Source organism: Camelus ferus, chromosome 5 (genome assembly GCF_009834535.1).
Source record: "Camelus ferus isolate YT-003-E chromosome 5, BCGSAC_Cfer_1.0, whole genome shotgun sequence".
In the NCBI taxonomy this organism is placed as follows: domain Eukaryota; kingdom Metazoa; phylum Chordata; class Mammalia; order Artiodactyla; family Camelidae; genus Camelus; species Camelus ferus.
Window position 1 is genome coordinate 73,068,568 of NC_045700.1, and position 19,285 is coordinate 73,087,852.

The 19,285-nt window shown below is 38.3% G+C and overlaps 1 protein-coding gene across 1 annotated transcript in view; it reads right to left on the bottom strand.

Moving 5' to 3' along the window:
- Positions 1 to 19,285, bottom strand: part of PLCL1 (phospholipase C like 1 (inactive)) — a 301,427-nt gene that overhangs the window by 57,387 nt on the left and 224,755 nt on the right. Inside the window, exon 3 of the mRNA XM_032480117.1 lies at positions 1,431 to 3,905. Coding sequence (XP_032336008.1) covers positions 1,431 to 3,905 — 2,475 coding nt within the window. The remainder of the gene's footprint in view (positions 1 to 1,430; positions 3,906 to 19,285) is intronic.

Below are 19,285 nucleotides of genomic sequence, written 5' to 3' on the forward strand. Positions count from 1 at the left end.
GAATTACGTCACAAAAAGTCAGGTAGATAATGCTAATATTTGTAGCCTATTTTTAAGATAGTGGATAAGGCAACCCACCTCAAGTTATATGCTTACAATCTAAGTGTTTGTATGTGGTTTATTTCCCCATATTTTGGTGATTTAAAATTGATTTTAAGCCTATCTCAGAATTTCTCAGCGAAATAATGTAAAAATAAAGTTTTTACCAAGTCGTGGTTTGGCATTTGACATCACATGACTAACAACCATGAATGATCATTGGGTTTTGGTGGCAGGTAATTCTGGACTTAAAGTTCAACTTTCCTATCTATTAAATGCAATATTTGGGAAATATTACTCAACTTCTTCAATCTTATTTTCTATTTTGAATGTAGGGATTTTTGGTGAAGGTTACTATAAAAATGTTAGCTAAAGGAGCAAATAAATTGCTTTGAAAAATATTCCTCTCCTGTTTTGCTCTGATACATAGACCACTGCCACTTCTGTCAAACAACACTTCCTTGCACATTGCAGGAACTTAGTAAGCATTTGTTGTTTGGCGGCGTCTCAGTAACATGAGCCCAGAATAAGCATATAAGTAGCACAGAAAAAAGAAGTTTGCAGCCATCTCTGATTACAAGCATTAATGAAGGGAAGGAAAACAACACTGAATTCCCGTATGTCGAAGCTGGGTAATTTACTTACACTCTCATTTAATTCTCATAATAGTCCTGTGATGTAAGTATTGTTATTTTTCTTACCTTATGAGGAGACAACTGATGATCAGAGATCTGAAATAATTTGCTCAAGATCACACAGGGATAGAGTTTAATCCAGAATCCATGTCCTTTCAATTAAACCTCAGTTCTAGAAGACTAAATAGTTTTCAACAAGTTCAAGTGTTGAATTTTGTTTGTTGATTAGTTTTGTTTGCTCTTGTGGGGAGTAATTTATTATTGTTGTTATACATTTAAACAACTAAATAATCTAACAGGCATAACATTTGTTTTATATGACTTCAAATTCCCTTCTATGTTCTTATCCATGAATATTTTACATATATACTTACAATTAGTATGCATGTGTTTGTATATATAAAGTTTTGTATATTACATACACATATAATAATTTTATATTCTATGTACACATTCCCATATATCAATTTGGTTATGTATTAGAGATATTTAACGGGTATATAAAGCATTTTGCTACACTGATACTCCATTAACTGGCTTTGTTCAGGCCAAATTTAACACAGCATCCACAATTAGAAGCATAAAATATATCTGCTTCATCACAAGCAATACTGAACTTAGTTCAGCAGTACATGGGTTTGCACATCCTTCCTTATCATTTTCTGAGGAATCAGATCATTAGTGAAAAACAATGTTCACTGCTGAGAGAGGGGTCAGGAGAAGCAGGGGTAGGGGAGAACAGTATATTTTTCCTACCTGCATATTTTCTCTCATATCTATGGCTTCTCGTAAGGGATGAACTGCTATCTTAAAGATGTCATCTATGGTTTTAAGACCAATATTCCTGAGCATAGTATATTCCCGAACTTTCTTCCCCATTCTCACTGAAAGGCTGCGCTTCTGTGGCTTTCCTCCTCCACTTCTATTAGTTATTGCTATGTGGACAAAAAGAGTTACGTGCTCCATGATGTCACCCACAAAGGAGCGGAGGGGAACATGCCGATACCCAGGCTGCAAACATTCAAACGGTATGGTGTACTGCCCTATAAACTCATCCCCAATGTAGTCGTCATCCAGAACAACAAAACGGATCATGGCCAGCTCAGGTAGGTTCACTTGAAACTCAAATGTTTCATCAAAAATAGGATTATCACTGTTTTGTTGTACAGTTTTAGTTCTTTGTTCCGAACAGTCTGCTGGAATTCCATGTATCTCTATACACACGTAGGGATCTATGACATCCCCTTTGGCACAAGCTCCCTTGGGCTTTGGGAAGTTCTGACCACTGATGATCTTAATATGAAGAACTAGAGGAGACACCCCGGGTACAATGCCCTTTGTATTTGCACTGAAGTAAGAAACTTCATCTCGCATGATAGATGGCCTTAGGACATAACCACAGCCTCCATTCTGAAGAAACCAGCCCGTGTGAAGGTCCATCATTGGTCCCGGAGTCTGAAAATTCATTGCCACAATCTGACAGCCACAATTCCAAAAGTCCTGTGGATTCAAGTTACTGGAATCGATTCTCATGGCGCTTGGATAGACTCGTGATAAGAACTTCTTATTATAATTTACAAAATCCTCCGGGTATTCATTTGCAATTCGGCTAGCCTCTGTTTCACTAAATGAACAAATTTCCCAATAGTTTTGGCTTTTCATAGACAGTTCGAAATCCCTGTACTGCACAGATTTACAGATAGACACCAAGTCAGAGAGCTCCCTGCACAGCCAGATTTGTTTCTGCTCACCGTTGTAATCTACCGACATCCTTCGAGACATTTCAGCTTCTTCATCTTCGTCCGTTACCTCTCCTTCTAAAACATCTGGATCGGAAGGCAATTTCTTTCCTTTCACAATGATCATTCTTTTTAATTTTTCTGGTGATGGGAGGTAGGATTCTGATGGCAAAGGTGCTTCAGTATAGAGTTTACTGCCAAAGACCTTTCTCATCTGTTGAACCATTACTTTCTGCTGTGCTAGGGAGCAGTGATTCCCCAAGCAAAGAATGAGTGGGTATTCGGAAGCCACGAAGGCAAATTTATTTATTACCTCTATGACGCTTCGAAAGGAAAGATGTGTTGTCATGTTATTTCGATTACAAAGGATTGGTTCATTGTCTGAGCCATCATTTACATCAAGTTCAATGCTTCGACAGCCCATTTTCAAAGCTCTAACATACCCATTAATATCAGCTGGCCCCCTGAACTGGTCTTCTATGAGATAGGTGTTGTGCGAGGCATTGATGTAGTAGTGAGATAATGGCTGGGTCATATCTTGGGCAACCTTTTTTTGCTCAGGATCAAAAATGTCACATTCTGGTGACAACAAATACTGAGTAAAGCCATCAATTGCAAGAAACCCTTTCTGACGTCCCTCTTCAGAAAGTTCATATCTCCGAATAATGTCTAAACACATGTTCTCTGTGATATGGGTGACTCCTTGCTCAGCTTCTAAAAAGAGCATTAGATCATTGGCGTCCAAATACTCTTTGTTTTTAGATATCTGTACAAGCAAGAAGTACACTTCTGGCCTGGTGCAAAGTTCACAAAAAGCTTCACAAAACTCCTCTTCTGTCACTCGGGTGGTCAGTTTTTCTTTGCTCTTCTGGATTTCTTTAAATTTTAACCTGATCTTGGATTCCTTCAGGGTAGGGTTGAGTTGTTTTATTAATTCTACGGAGGTGTCTTCCAACATAATCCCATTCCCATCAATATCTGCTGCTTCAAACACGGTTTTCAACCACATGAACCTTGGGGTGCTCTGGTTGCCCTCCATAAAATCGTGGGGTTGCTTACTTCGAGAAACCAGATACCGTAACCCTGACACCCAGATGTTTGCTACATCCGCTGAATTGGCAACCAGGTCCAGAGACTCGTAGTTTTCCCCGTGGAGTATGGAAAAGGCACAGTCCTCACAAATCTGGTCAGCAAGGCCATTGTTTCTAAACGTTTCCGTGTTCTTCCCCAGCCGGATCTCTTTAATGGCAGAAATATCAAGCTTAGCTTTCTCAAGGTCTTTCTTGGAAGGTTCCCAGCGAAGAGCCTGGAGGTCTGTGTCCAGAGTAAAAAAACGGTTGTAAATGCGAGAGTTGGGCCGAACCTTCTTCAGCTCACAGCCAGCCTGCATGAAGCTGATGCAGTCGCTCGCGCTGCTGATCTTCTTTTCTGACGGCATGCTGCTAAAGGACACAGTTTTCTTTCTTCCACCACATTTTTGGTTTGAAGGATCCTGTAAAACAATTTGAAGATAATGCATCAATTTCCTTTAGCAAATAAACAAATTCAGTAGCACTCTATGAACTCCTCAGACTCCATTCAGATATGATGATGATTGGGACAGGAGCTAGCCTAAAATTTGCCTTTGCACTGTTGCGGAAAAGAGAAATTGCTGAGAAAATTCATATTATTCGGTTGAGAAAAAACTTATTTTTCCAATGCCTGTGTGCTCTCTGAAATACAATCAAGTATTAAATTAACTGCAAATCACTCTTATTTGTTCATTAAATCAGATTAGCTAAGAACCTCTACCTATTGGTACTTTGATAACCTAGCTCAAGTCCTATAGATACATGAAAACAAAAAGCTGGATTTCTTTAAAAGTGTTCCTCATTTACGCTTTGCAACAGTTTAGGTTTTATACTTCTATTTCAAATAAAAGATTTTTACCTTAATGTACACTACATCAAAAAAGGCTTACAATATAGAGTAACTGAAAAATCACTTTTTTTCCTCAAACTATTTTGAAGAGTAAAGGCATCTTGAAAGTCACATTGAGAGCTGGCAATAGACAAATGACTCTCACCTGAGCAAATTTTCAGACTGAGGTAAACAATTTAAATGAATATTGAGACTTCACATCTGCTTTTCAGTATAATGCTATTTGCAGTCACTGCTGAGAACTAAACAGAAATGTGAATGGCTCCACTAACTGTTGAGGTTCTTCCAACGTAAATTAAATCTCAAAGCCTTTTTCCATAAGATGTCACAGGGAGCATCTGCACCTTGCCTTGCACACGTTTCTGTAAGTGTCTTTGAATCTTAGTCTCACAGAATTCTAGTCTCCTCAGCCCATTTCACCAGTCCCTGAACAGTGCCAACGGGACACCAAACTTCATCTGTGCAGATTAGTGCATTTTAAGCAGGCTAATTATTTCTTGTGGCTATTTCCTTCTTGGGTGTGTCTAGGCCTTCTCACCTATTGTCTTTCCTAAATTTCATGTCCAGTCCTCTGAATATTCTTTTTTATCATTATTACATTAACATAGGTTGCCTTTATTTTTTTTTTTGAATACTCATAATTATAAGATGATCTATTTCATCTTAGTCCTGGACCTTCCACTATGTCTGTCACTCTCAATTCCTTTACACTGAATACCTGACCAATGCCACTTAAGACTGGATTTTTCTTTATACGTTCCTCTATTCAGACCACAGACTCAAATTAACAATGCTCCCAAACACATGATCAATTCATATACTGTTCCCAGGAACACATTTCCCCAAAGTACCTTAATCCATGTTGACAGTGCCCAATTTTATAAAGCATATCAAAGAGGCAGCCAAGTATAGACAGCCATTGTCCTTATGGCAGAAATAACTAGCCTCAAATTGGTATTTATTCCACTCCCTAGATATATGACCTTGGATAAGTCACTTAGCCTCTCAATCTTAATTTCTGCTTTTAAGTGGGAACCAATAATCATTATGTATAATAGTGTTACCATGAGACTCAAAAGAAGAAATGTTCATGAATATTTTATTTAAGCTGTAAGTGCTTATAAGGTTATTCTTTTTGAAGGGAGAGAAACACTTCCTCGTGCAACTGGTCACTGTAGGACCATCAGGAGGCACTGGCCAGGATACTGGGGGTTACGCAGAAGTTGATTCACTCCTGACTTCTGAGCATTTAAGGCAAATCTGCAGTGATAAACCAAAAATGTTTTTTAAATGCCATATGATATTACTTTTTTAAGCACTGAAAAACGTAGCCAAAGTAGCCTAGGCCGTCTCCTTCATTGGCATTCTTTTAGAACAAGATAGAATCTCTCTTTTAGGGCCTTATTCAGTCGTGGTCTTGCCTGTAAGAGCCTCTCTAGCCTGTGATTCAGAAAAGGGCAGGATGATTTATTATTCAATTGACTAAAACCTTGCCTGCGAAAAAGAAACAAAATTTGCTTTAGTTATGGGATGGTGGTGGGATGATTCATTAACTCATATATCTGATCTTCAAGTGACAAAGATATAAATTACTCAATTTAGATTAGAGGATAGCGCTTCTTGGTGCCTTGGCATTTAAGAACTTAGCTCCTGCTTTTCCAGAGAGTTGTTATTTTTAATTATCCCACAGTGGTCAATTTCCTCATCATTAAATTAAAAAACAACCATAAATCTTCAGTTATTTATATGCAGATGCACTATTAAACACATTTAAATTCGTCACAGCCTACATGCTCAGAAATATCAGATGTCTGTGTGTATTTTTCCACACCATCAAGGCAGGCACCTAATGGCACTGCTGAGATGGGATTAATCTACCAAGTAAAATACTGAAGGAAACTGTGAATTGTGATGGCAAATGAGACTGTGACTCAGATTTTAAAGATACCATTTCACTAGACTTTTAAGCTAATGAGAGCTTTCACATTAAAAGTTATTTTTATATAAACAGATCATGTTCCAAATAAGATTATTGTCAACAGAGTTATAAAACCACTAATGGTTCCTAACAAAGCTTAAATGGGAAATCGGTGTTCCTCTTAAAGCATGTGTAAGGTTCCTGTACCACACATGCTATCATACCCCCCTCTTCGTGGTCTAGTGAGCCACTCCAGACCTGAGCCCCTGTTTATGAGAACAAAACTACTGCTGTCAGGATAGCGGTCCTTTATGAGCCTCTCTTCTTTGTGGTGATATTTCCTTAAATCAAGACTTTCTCTCCTACTTAGATAAGTCTTCAAGAGACAGATGTTTTATATCTTACCCCACAAAAGAATCCACCTGCCTCAAAATGCCTATTTCTTCCCTTGAATTTACTAATTATTAAAATGGCTTAAAACTTGGAACTAGTGGAAAAGATATGATCTTAAGTTGTCATCTCACAGAAGACAAAATCCAAAGTTATTATAAGCCCTCAAAAGAGCCAAAAAAAAAAAAAAAAAAAAGGTCATAGCACATGTGAACAATTAGCTTGTCTACAGTTGACAAGAGCCAAGATTATTTATATTCAAAATATGCTGGAAAAGTTTCAGGACTCTGATATTTCTCTAGGTCTGTTCTTTCAATGAACATGCTATGCATTAGCTCTGAAAAGCTGGGAGGAGGGGAGCTGGAAACTGTGTTAGAGTGGACAGGAAGATGAGGGATTCCAAATCTCCTGATCTTCTTCACCACCCTGGCCTCTTTGCTGAGCTGCACACCCTCTGTAGTTCCCTGAAGAAGATCTTGGCAGATTGGTGGTGGGGAAAGAGAATCGTTCTGATACAGAGACGGGGGTAGCCCCAACTGAGAAAAGCTGAAGTACTAGTTGTAGATCTTCCTGTTGATAAATACAAAAAATTGATGATGAGATATGGGCAAATCCATTGCAGTTATCTATATAACTCCAATGACTGTAAGGACATATTATACAAAGATTATTGTACAGTATGAGAATTTGACATTTACTTCAAAGATACATTTCCTGACTCTAGAATGAAGGGAAGAGACTAAAGTACCAACTCCCCTCAGAGTTTCTCCTAGAACAGCTGACCAAAAAAAAAGTTTGAATTTATTTTGATAAACAGCACACTGTAATGCCTCTATCCCCTAAATTAAAGCTTAGCCTTATATTCTAGTGGGGTCCAAAACTTAGTCAGGCATTGAGCTCAATTCTCTCTATATCCTAACATTTTATGTTTAAGTTTTAAAATTGTCATTTCACAAAAAGGGATTAAATTTAAACAAGTTAAATAATAACTAAACCAAACTACGTTTATATAGTCTCTGAACATTTCCACATAATACTTTACCTTTTGGATCTACTGTCTTCTTAATCAATACTTCATATAAAAAAGATTTAATCATCAGAATCAAGAAGAGGCTCATAAACTAGCAAAGCAATAGAAACATGTTTTAGTCTTCTATCAAACAAGACATTGATTTGCCTATGAACACTGTTTCTAATATAGTCATATCATAAAGATAATTTCTATCTAATCTCATAATGTAAGAGTTGATGTCCAATCTTAGAATAATTTCAAAATACTAAGGAAAATGGACAAATGTTGGTCTAGTTTTTTTTTAAATTTTTCATTATTTTCTACAACATTGTTGCTTACCCACTACTAGGAATAGGATACCAGTCATGAGTACATGAGATTCCCACACAACAGTAAAAACTTTATAGCACCCTAAACATGTTTTATTAAGCTCAGATTGGGAAAACTGTTCACATAAATCAAACTAATAAACTTGTTTCCACAAGTTCCCATTGACATTTGCTCTCTGAGCCCAACAAGGCTGGATATGCTGCAAGTTCCTTAACATAACTCAACAGACAAAATCATTTTTCATCAGAACACACTGATAAACCCCAGAAAGAACTCTGCTTATTCAATGCAAGGGCAGCTTTGGGTCTAAATAATGAATTGTTTCAATATAATAATTTTAGGAAAAAAGTACTTTAAAGAAAAAAGCAGCACAAAAATGTAAACATACCTAACTCCATGGAACTGTACATTTAAAAATCATTAAGATGGTAAACTTTATGTTATATACATTTTACCACAAAAGAAAGGCATACTAAAGCTTTGTACAAAAATTTCAGAGTAAAGGAAAAATACCCATATTTCCCCAGTTCTGATCTGACAAACATGCTTAAACATCTAATTGTATTGTCACATACTCCTATTTGGGATGGGGGGGGTTACTTTTAGGTGGACAGTTCTAAGTTGATTTGTTGGTAAAACAACAAATTTACAAAAACTTAAAGAATATCAATCAAAACATCGGTTGTCAAACTGTGACCAGATGGAATCTTTGTTTCATAATCCACCTACATAAATGCCAATACACTGAAGTGACATTTACTTTTTCTTTTTAGTATAGGGGGAAAACATTTATTTTTGAAGAGGTATCTTAAGGAAGTCTTCACATAAGAATTTAATAGATTATAACTAAAAGACAAAAAAATATATATATAGGCACATAAATCTCATTTTCATCATAGGGAGCCTATCTTGTTCATATAGACAACTTATGAGCTACAACTTTATACTAATGATATTCATTCCAGTTTTATGAATTTCCAAGCAAAATTCAGAAATAAAAGGTTTAGTTGATATATGAAATTTTCCAAGGACTGTAGACAATATAAATAATTTGGGATCCAAATGAGCCCCAATGTTGAATATTGAGAGTCCTCTGGTCTCCATTCTTTGTTCATTCATTCAACAAACAATAATAGGTACCTACTTCATGTGAAGGAGTGGCACATTTTAGAGTTTTAAAGAAATTGATACCGACAAGAGAAGATGGCGGAGTAGAAGAACGCTCGCAGGTCACCCTCTCCCACAAATACACCAAGACCCACATCTACAGACCCACTCAGCCAACCAAAGCACCTGTGGAACTCCGACAGAACATCGCCCTCTTCAAAAGATAAAGACGCCAAAAATCTGGTAGGAGAAAAGGAAAAAAGAAAGAACAAAAGGCAAAGCAGCGCGGGACGGGTCCCGCGGGGAGGGAGCAGCAAAGGAGGACTGGCGCTCGCTCGATGGGTCTCCCCTCTCCAACTGAGAGGCCAGCGGGACGGAGGGGGAGCCTCTGAGGCTCGGATCTGTACAGAGGAGCCCTTGACTAACAGAACTAAGTTTAACGGGCACAGAGCGTCCCCCCCGACACCCAGCCTGAGACGCGAGCCGGCAGTGGCGGGCAGGGCCAGGCTGCACAAGCCAGGCGGAGGACGGAAGTGGCTGCACGGAGGCAGCCCCGGGGGAACGCAAGGGGCTGCGCGCCGTGGTTGTGGGTGCACAGGGCAGAACAACCTGGGCCCTCCATAAAACAGCAAGGTTGATGTGCTCTCGGGGGAAGGGTGCACACCCCCATCTCTGAAAACCCGCGGAAAGTTTTCGGGGGAAGAGAGGCAGGGCTCAGGCACAGCCGCCATTTCCTCCGCGCTTAGCACTCAGGCGGGGGTGGAGGCGAAACCTGCATCCGAACCGAAGGGCTTAGCAGCCTCAAAGGCCAGACTGAGACTGGCCTGCAGCCCGGGGCAGGTAGGATCCTTCCATCCTGGTCCCTCAGAGAACTTGCTCCACAAAGACAAACAAGGAGCTGGGTTTTGGCTCGGAGCAGGGACAGGGCTGTCCCTCGGTCTTCCCCGAGCCCACCCGCGGAGCGCCGACCAGGGCGGAGCGCGCATCCGCACAGACAACGGAACTACCGGCGGCGCAGGTAGAGGGAGAGCGGCCCCCCCGCCTTTCGGGCAGGAACACAGCCCCTGACCGAGGTGCTGGGAGGGGGTACGACCCGCCCTCCTACCTGGCCAGTCTGCAACATCTGACTGCGGCATCCGGAGGGGCAGCGACCCGCCCGCCCACAGCAGAGAGCTACACCTGACCCAGTGTTAGGAGGAGGCGCGATCTGCTTGCCGACAGGTGCTGGGAGCAGCACAGAAGAGGGCGCCAACGGAGGACCTCTGAAAACAGCAAGCTGAGCTTCCAAAACAGGACGAAGACAGAAAGACTTCACATTAAAAGCACACAGACTCCAGGAGAACACCGACAAACACCCCCCCCCCCCCATTTTTTAAATCTGTTTTTACCTGTTCTATTTTTTATTACTCTCTTAATCTTTACTTCTTAATTCACTTCTATTTCTCTTGGGTTTTGATGTCCTGCTATTGATTAGACACAGGTTTCAAATACATCTATTCATCCCCCCCCCTTTTTTTGTAAAGGTTTTAAAAGGACCTTTTAAAAAGGTCAACCTTTTAAACCCGATTAATACTCTGCTTCAACTCACCCTTCTATTATTCATTATACACTGTTTTCAAACCCTCTTTCTCCCTTCTTTTAAAATTCTTTCTCTCGCTCTCTTTTTTTTCTTTTTTTCCTAAGTTCTATTCCTAAATAGGCATCAGATAGATAAAATCCTTAAGGACCAAAATAAACAACTGATACTCCACAAAACACAGTGCCAAAGAGGTATGAGCAAGATGAAGAAGCAGAAAAACCTTTCCCAATTAAAAGAACAAGAGAAATCCCCTGAAAGAAAGATCAATGAAATAGACATCGATAGCCTACTAGATCAAGATTTCAAAAAAGGAGTGATCGAATTGCTGAAGGAATTAAAAGAGATAGTGTTTAGAGATATAAAATATGTCAGAAATGAAATTGAAGCTATAAAGAAGAGCCAAGTAGAATGGGTAAACTCATTGACAGAGATGAGGAATGATCTAATAGCTGTGCAAAGCCGACTAGATAATGCAGAGGAACGAATTAGTGATCTAGAAGACAGGGCAATAGAAAGCACCCATTCAGAAGAACTACAAGAGAAGCAAATAAAAAATAATGAAAATAGCATAAGGGACCTATGGGATAATATAAAGCGTCCCAATCTTCGCATAATAGGGGTCCCAGAAGGAGAAGAAAGATCAAAGGGGATTGAAAAGGTTTTTGAAGAAATCATGACTGAAAACTTCCCAAACTTAAAGAAGGAATCAGATATCCAAGTACAGGAAGCTCAGAGGGTCCCAAACAGGAAGAACCCAAATAGACCCACACCAAGACATATCATAATCAAGATGGCCAGAGTCAAGGATAAAGAAATGATTCTAAAGGCAGCAAGAGAAAAGCAAAGAGTAAGTTACAAGGGACCACCCATAAGGCTCTCAGCTGATTTCTCTACACAAACACTACAGGCCAGAAGGGAGTGGCAAGATATATTCAAAGCCCTGAATGAAAAAAAGATGCAGCCTATGATCCTTTATCCAGCAAGGCTATCCGTGAGGATAGAAGGAGAAATAGTTTCACAGACAAAAAAAAGCTGCAGGAGTTTAGCAACACTAAACCCATGCTAAAAGAAATATTGAAAGGGCTATTCTAAATAGAAAAGCAGCAGGATGCTACAGAAATGAGAAACACACAACTGGAAAGGTGATAACTCATGAATTACAAATAAAGTAAACATGAAATTATAAAAGAAGACATACAAATCACTGAGAGTGGGAGAGGGAGGCAGGGAAATATAGAATATTTTTTTCTTTCTTTTTTAAATTTTTTTAACAGTAGGATGGGTTTGAGATCATGTTACTATCAGTTTAATAAAAACAGTTATAGTAATGGGTTGATAGATTTACAAAAAAGGGTAACCACAAGCCAAAAATTTACAAAGGAGTCACAAAAATTAAATAAAATCCATGATAATACAAAGGAAAATTACCAAACCACAAAAGGAAGAAGAAAGGAACAAAGAGGATATACCAAGTCAACTGCAAAGATAAGTTCAAAATGGCAATAAACACACATCTATCATTAATTACTGTAAATGTTAATGGACTAAATGCTCCAGCCAAAAGACACAGAGTGGCAGACTGGATAATAAAGCAAGAACCTTCAATATGCTGCATACAAGAGACCCACTTTAGGGAGAAGGACACATATAGATTGAGAGTGAAAGGATGGAAAAGGGTATTCCATGCAAATGGAAAAGCCAAAAAAGCAGGTGTTGGAGTACTGATTTCAGACAAAATAGACTTTAAAACAAAGGCCATAAAGAAAGATAAAGAAGGACATTTTATAATGATTAAAGGAGTGATACATGATGAGGATATTACACTCGTTAATACATATGCACCCAATATAGGAGCACCTAAGTACATACAAGAATTACTAACAGAGATAAAGGGGGATATTGATGGGAATACAATCATAGTTGGAGATTTTAACACTGCATTAACATCACTAGACAGATCTTCCAGACAGAAAATAAACAAGGCAACAGAGAAATTAAATACTACAATAGAAAAACTAGATTTGGTGGATATTTTCAGAGCATTACACCCCCAAAAAATAGGATATACATTCTTTTCAAGTGCACATGGAACATTTTCCAGGATCGATCATGTACTTGGGCACAAAAGAAACCTCAACAATTTTAAGAAGACAGAAATTATCTCAAGCATGTTTACTGACCACAGTGCCATGAAACTGGAAATCAACAACAGAGAAACAAAGGAGAAAAAAAGGAAAGCATGGAGATTAAACAATATGTTATTGAAAAAACAATGGATCAATGAGGAAATCAAAGCTGAAATTAAAAAATACCTTGAGACAAATGATAATGAAAGCACAACCACTCAAAACCTATGGGACACAGCAAAGGCAGTGCTAAGAGGGAAGTTTATAGCGATATAGGCCTTCCTCAAAAAAGAAGAACAATCTCAAATAAACAATTTAACCCACCACCTGAATGAATTAGAAAAAGAACAAAAAGCCCCCAAAAGCAGCAGAAGGAAGGAAATAATAAAGATCAGAGAGGAATTAAATACAATAGAGATTAACAAGACCATAGAAAAAATCAACCAAACCAAAAGCTGGTTTTTTGAAAAAGTAAATAAAATCGACAAACCTCTGGCCAAACTCACAAAGAAGAAAAAAGAGAGATCACAAATTAGCAAAATAAGAAAGGAAAATGGAGAAATTACAACAAACAAAATAGAAATACAGAATATCATACGAGAATATTATGAAAAACTATATGGAACCAAACTGGATAACCTAGAGGAGATGGACAAGTTTCTGGAAACATACTGTCCACCAAAACTGAATCAAGAAGAATCTGAACACTTGAACAATCCGATCACTAGAAAGGAAATAGAAATAGCAATTAAAAACCTCCCTACAAATAAAAGTCCAGGACCGGACGGCTTCACCGGGGAATTCTACCAAACATACAAAGAAGAACTCATACCAGTCCTTCTCAAACTCTTCCAGACGACTGAAAAGGAGGGATTACTCCCAAACTCATTCTATGAAGCCACCATCACCCTGATACCAAAACCAGGCAAAGACACTACAAAAAAAGAGAATTATAGGCCAATATCACTGATGAACATAGACGCCAAAATCCTCACCAAAATTTTAGCAAATAGAATCCAACAACACATAAAAAAGATTATACATCATGACCAAGTGGGGTTCATCCCAGGGACACAAGGCTGGTTCAACATACGCAAATCAATCAGTGTAATACATCACATCAACAAGAGAAAGGACAAAAACCACATGATCATCTCAATCGATGCAGAAAAAGCATTTGATAAAATTCAACACCCATTTATGATAAAAACTCTCGCCAAAGTGGGTATAGAGGGAACATATCTCAACATAATAAAAGCTATATATGACAAACCTACAGCCAGCATAGTACTCAACGGTGAAAAACTCAAAAGCTTCCACTAAAATCTGGGACAAGACAAGGATGCCCACTATCACCACTCCTATTCAACATAGTCCTGGAAGTCCTAGCCACAGCAGTCAGGCAAGAGAAAGAAATAAAAGGGATCCAAATTGGAAAAGAAGAGGTAAAAGTGTCATTATATGCTGATGACATGTTACTATATATAGAAAACCCTAAGAGGTCCACACAAAAGCTACTAGAGCTGATTGAAGAATTCAGCAAGGTAGCAGGTTACAAAATTAACGTTCAGAAATCAGTTGCATTTCTTTACACTAATGATAAATCAACAGAAGAAGAAAGTAAAGAAACAATCCCCTTTAAAATAGCCCCCTAAGTAATAAAATATCTGGGAATAAATCTAACCAAGGAGGTGAAAGAATTATACACAGAAACTATAAACCATTGATGAAGGAAATTAAAGAAGACTTTAAAAATGGAAAGATATTCCATGCTCTTGGATTGGAAGAATCAATATTGTTAAAATGGTCACATTGCCCAAGGCAATCTACAGATTTAATGCAATCCCTACCCAATTACCCAGGACATATTTCACAGAACTAGAAAAAATCATAATAAAATTCATATGGAGCCATCAAAGACCTAGAATTGCCAAAGCATTACTGAAGAGAAAGAAAGAGGCTGGAGGAATAACTCTTCCAGACTTCAGACAATACTATAGAGCTACAGTCATCAAGACAGCATGGTATTGGTACCAAAACAGACATATAGACCAATGGAACAGAATAGAGAGCCCAGAAATGAACCCACAAACTTTTGCTCAACTCATCTTTGACAAAGGAGGCAAGAATATACATTGGAATAAAGACAGTCTCTTCAGCAAATGGTGTTGGGAAAACTGGACAGCAGCATGTAAAAGAATGAAGCTAGAACACTCCCTTACACCATATACAAAAATCAACTCAAAATGGATTAAAGACTTAAACATAAGACAAGATACAATAAACCTCCTAGAGGAAAACATAGGCAAAACATTATCTGACATACATCTCAAAAATTTTCTCCTAGAAGAAATAAAAGCAAGAATAAACAAATGGGACCTAATGAAACTTACAAGCTTCTGCACAGCAAAGGAAACCAGAAATAAAACAAGAAGAAAACCTACAGAATGGGAGAAAATTTTTGCAAGTGAAACCGACAAAGGCTTGATCTCCAGAATATATAAGCAGCTCACACGACTCAATAAGAAAAAAATAAACAACCCAATCCAAAAATGGGCAGAAGACCTAAACAAGCAATTCTGCAAGGAAGACATACAAATGATCAAAAGGCACATGAAAAAATGCTCAATATCACTAATTATCAGAGAAATGCAAATCAAAACTACAATGAGGTATCACCTCACACCAGTCAGAATGGCCGTCATTCAAAAATCCACAAATGACAAATGCGGAGAGGCTGTGGAGAAAGGGGAACCCTCCTACACTGCTGGTGGGAATGCAGTTTGGTGCAGCCACTATGGAAAACAGTGTGGAGATTCCTCAAAAGACTAGGAATAGACTTACCATATGACCCAGGAATCCCACTCCTGGGCTTGTATCCAGAAGGAAATCTACTTCAGGATGACACCTGTACCCCAATGTTCATAGCAGCACTATTTACAATAGCCAAAACATGGAAACAGCCTAAATGTCCATCAACAGGTGACTGGATAAAGAAGAGGTGGTATATTTATACAATGGAATACTACTCAGCCATAAAAACCGACAACATAATGCCATTTGCAGCAACATGGATGCTCCTGGAGAATGTCATTCTAAGTGAAGTAAGCCAGAAAGAGAAAGAAAAATACCATATGAGATCGCTCATATGTGGAATCTAAAAAACAAAAACAAAAACAAACAAACAAACAAAAACAAAGCGTAAATGAAGGACAGAAATAGACTCACAGACAGAGAATACAGACTTGTGGTTACCAGAGGGGTGGAGGGTGGGAAGGGATAGACTGGGATTTCAAAATTGTAGAATAGACTACACTGTATAGCACAGGGAAATATACACAAAATGTTATGGTAACTCAGAGAGAAAAAAATGTGACAATGAGTGTGTATATGTCCATGAATAACTGAAAAATTGTGCTGAACACTGGAATTTGACACAACATTGTAAAATGATTATAAATCAATAAAAAATGTTAAAAAAAAAAAGAAAGAAATTGATATCGTCTGACTTTAATGTTAAATAGATTACTTTGGATGTGCACTCAAGGATTTGATATGGACAGAACTGAAGACGGTACAGTAGTTGAGTATGGTAGAATTAAGGGAAAGAGATGGGGGATGGCCTGAGGTAGATTACTAATAAAAGTGATAGAGAAAAGTCTGAAGGTATCAAGAAATAGGAGGGAAAATCAGAAGTTCTTGACCCAGTCTAGGACAACTCCTAGATTTCTAGCTTGAATGAGAGATGAATGGAAATATTGTTAACAGATATGAAATATGAGGAGAGGTAAAGGTGAAGGGGAATTAAGTTTCCTTCAAGCCTTGGTGGAGTTTAGGTGACTAGGAGCCACTGAGGTGAAAAGGCTGGGCAGAGGACAAGACCTAAGTCTGAAATAAAAGGCTGAGGAGTAAGAGAACCAGGAGCATGGGTCTCACAGAAACCAAGGAATAGATCTGAAGGATCAAGTGCTAGAAAATAAGATATTAAAATGGCTTATTAGATTCAGTTGTTAAGATAATTCCTGGTAACTTTAATGAGAGAATGTCTTATGTTGCCTTCAAAATGGTGAGGATGGTGACGGGGGGAAAGCCAAACTGCAGCCTGAAAGGAGCTGAGAGCAAAGGGTTCCAGGAACATAGACGAGCAGGTACAAAGGTCCTTCAGTGGGCTAGAAGGTCAGGATGACTATGACATAGTAACTGAGGGGCAGAGCAGCCCCAGAGGAGACTGGAACAACAGGCGGAGGCCAGGAGAGACAACCCAGGAGAAGGCCACCCTCATAATGCTGACTTTATTGACTCAGATTGGTGACAACTCAAGGAATGTATACATATATGTAATGTATCCTATCCAATGTGCCTATGCCCAAATCCGCAACCATGTCTGGGAGTTAGGCAGTCTAGAAAAAACCCAGCCCCATACACAAAGCCTAACTCTTCACATAAAACTCACTCTATCTGTTGCCTTCAAGTTTCAAGTAAGGAAAGGCTGCAACTATAGAATTACACTGTTTATTCCATATTAAAATTTCTGAAGTTATTTTCTCACAGTAAACTCAAGTTACTTAATGCAAAGTCACTAACAGGTGGCATCACTTACTTGCGATCAACACCATCTGACCCACTTGATGTCACTGTGGGACAGCAGGAGTGGAGGTCCCGATAGTCACTGCTGAGAAGGGGCTGAAGCCTGACCCAAGCTCTGTGAACCACATGCTCTCCCTGGTGGCTCTCACTAAGCCTGCTTGGTTAGAAGCTGAATTTTATTATCCATAGAGAAAGCATTCATTCTCTATACCATCTTACAATTCAACAGCATTAATTAAAGGCAATGCTAACTTATGCATGCACATATCTCTTGCCAAATTAAGTTTCATGTCTGTATTTAACACTGCATTTCCTTTATAAAAAGTGACCCATTTAATAAGATGCACTAAAGCCATCTCCTTTAGGAAATCTACTCCACTGTGTATACGCTGCGGTGGTGTTAGGAAACTCATTGAATCATAGGAAGCTGGTGACCCTCTAAATAGTCTTTTAAATGACATCTCTTAAGTGACTCTCCTCACTTGAAAGCAAAAATCATTGCTATTCTAAAGGCAAAGACGGGATAAAGTATAGGAGGAGTCCATTTCAGGTGAGTTTTCAGTACTATTGATTTGTTTTGTGGAACAGAGGAAGTCTTCTGTTGTGCTGTATCTCCCTGCAATCATTCATTAGAATTCATTAAGACGTGGCTCTAAATAAAAGTGATGATCTCAAGCTCTTCTGCTGCCTGGTTCCTACCCAGTTAGGTTGTTTCCACAGGTATGATGCTTATTATGCTTGTACCATGTATTATTTCAAAATACAGCATTCACTTATATGAGGATTAACTGAGCACCTACTATGTGCTAAGCACCATCCCAGTGATTGATTCTTTAAAAATTATTAATCCCAATACTAATGTCTCCTGGAATAAATGCTTTCTCTCCATCGCTCTTTTAGTGTATAGGTTTTTATAGCAGATGAAATTAGTAAATAGAATAATGACAAAAATCATTAAATATAATAATTATAGCAAAGCATAAAATGAATGCTTCTAAATAAACAAAAACAGCTTTAAATAATATTGAGAATGTCTGAGAACCAAGACCACAAAGGGGCACAAGAGCTGATGCGGTGATATTAAAAGGAAGTACCAGTAATTAAGTATAGTTAAGTTATATCTTTAATGCTAGGGCGTTTATTGAGATACTTAACAGAAAAGAAAAAACTAAGCTTTGAAATGTTCAAAATCTATAAAGGTCTTAGGAAAAATAATTTTAAAAGCGTTGCCATTTAACAAGAAAACTAATACGACTTTCACATGGAACCTCATCATAATTTTATACCATGGGGAAAAAAATCTTAAATTACACAGCTCTACCTGGGACTCCGTTATTCCTAGGTGTGCTAGAAAGACCTTACCACTAACAGTGTGACTTGTAAGAGTTTGCTGCAGGAACCCAGAAGATGGCATCAGTGGGGTTAGTCACACCAAAGTCCTGTCGCCAGGCTCTCATAATAACTGCTAATAGTCAGACTGGAAAGTTTATTATTAACCAGAATATTACTGGATTTTTAATAGCTTAATAATTTTATAATGCCTCTGAAAATAACTGGAATAGCAAAATCAGAGTTAAGGAGCCACATTCTACCAGTTTCATTTTGAAACAAGAGGTTTCTTTATTCTCCCCTAGATCATAATGTTCGTCACAGACCAAAACAGATTTGGTTTGAAATTTTTAACAAAACTGGGAAGAAACCAACTCAAAGGAATGGTAAGACTAACAGTAAATAATACCAAAATACCCTTTCAGAGTCACAATTTCAAGAATACTATATCATAAACCCTAAAATGTTATTTGTGAAACATCTCAAATAGTCTACTTATATGTGATGTTTATTCAACAACAGTGAAGAATTCTCTCTCCTTGACCCTTTTTTTATATATCCTCATTTCTGTGAT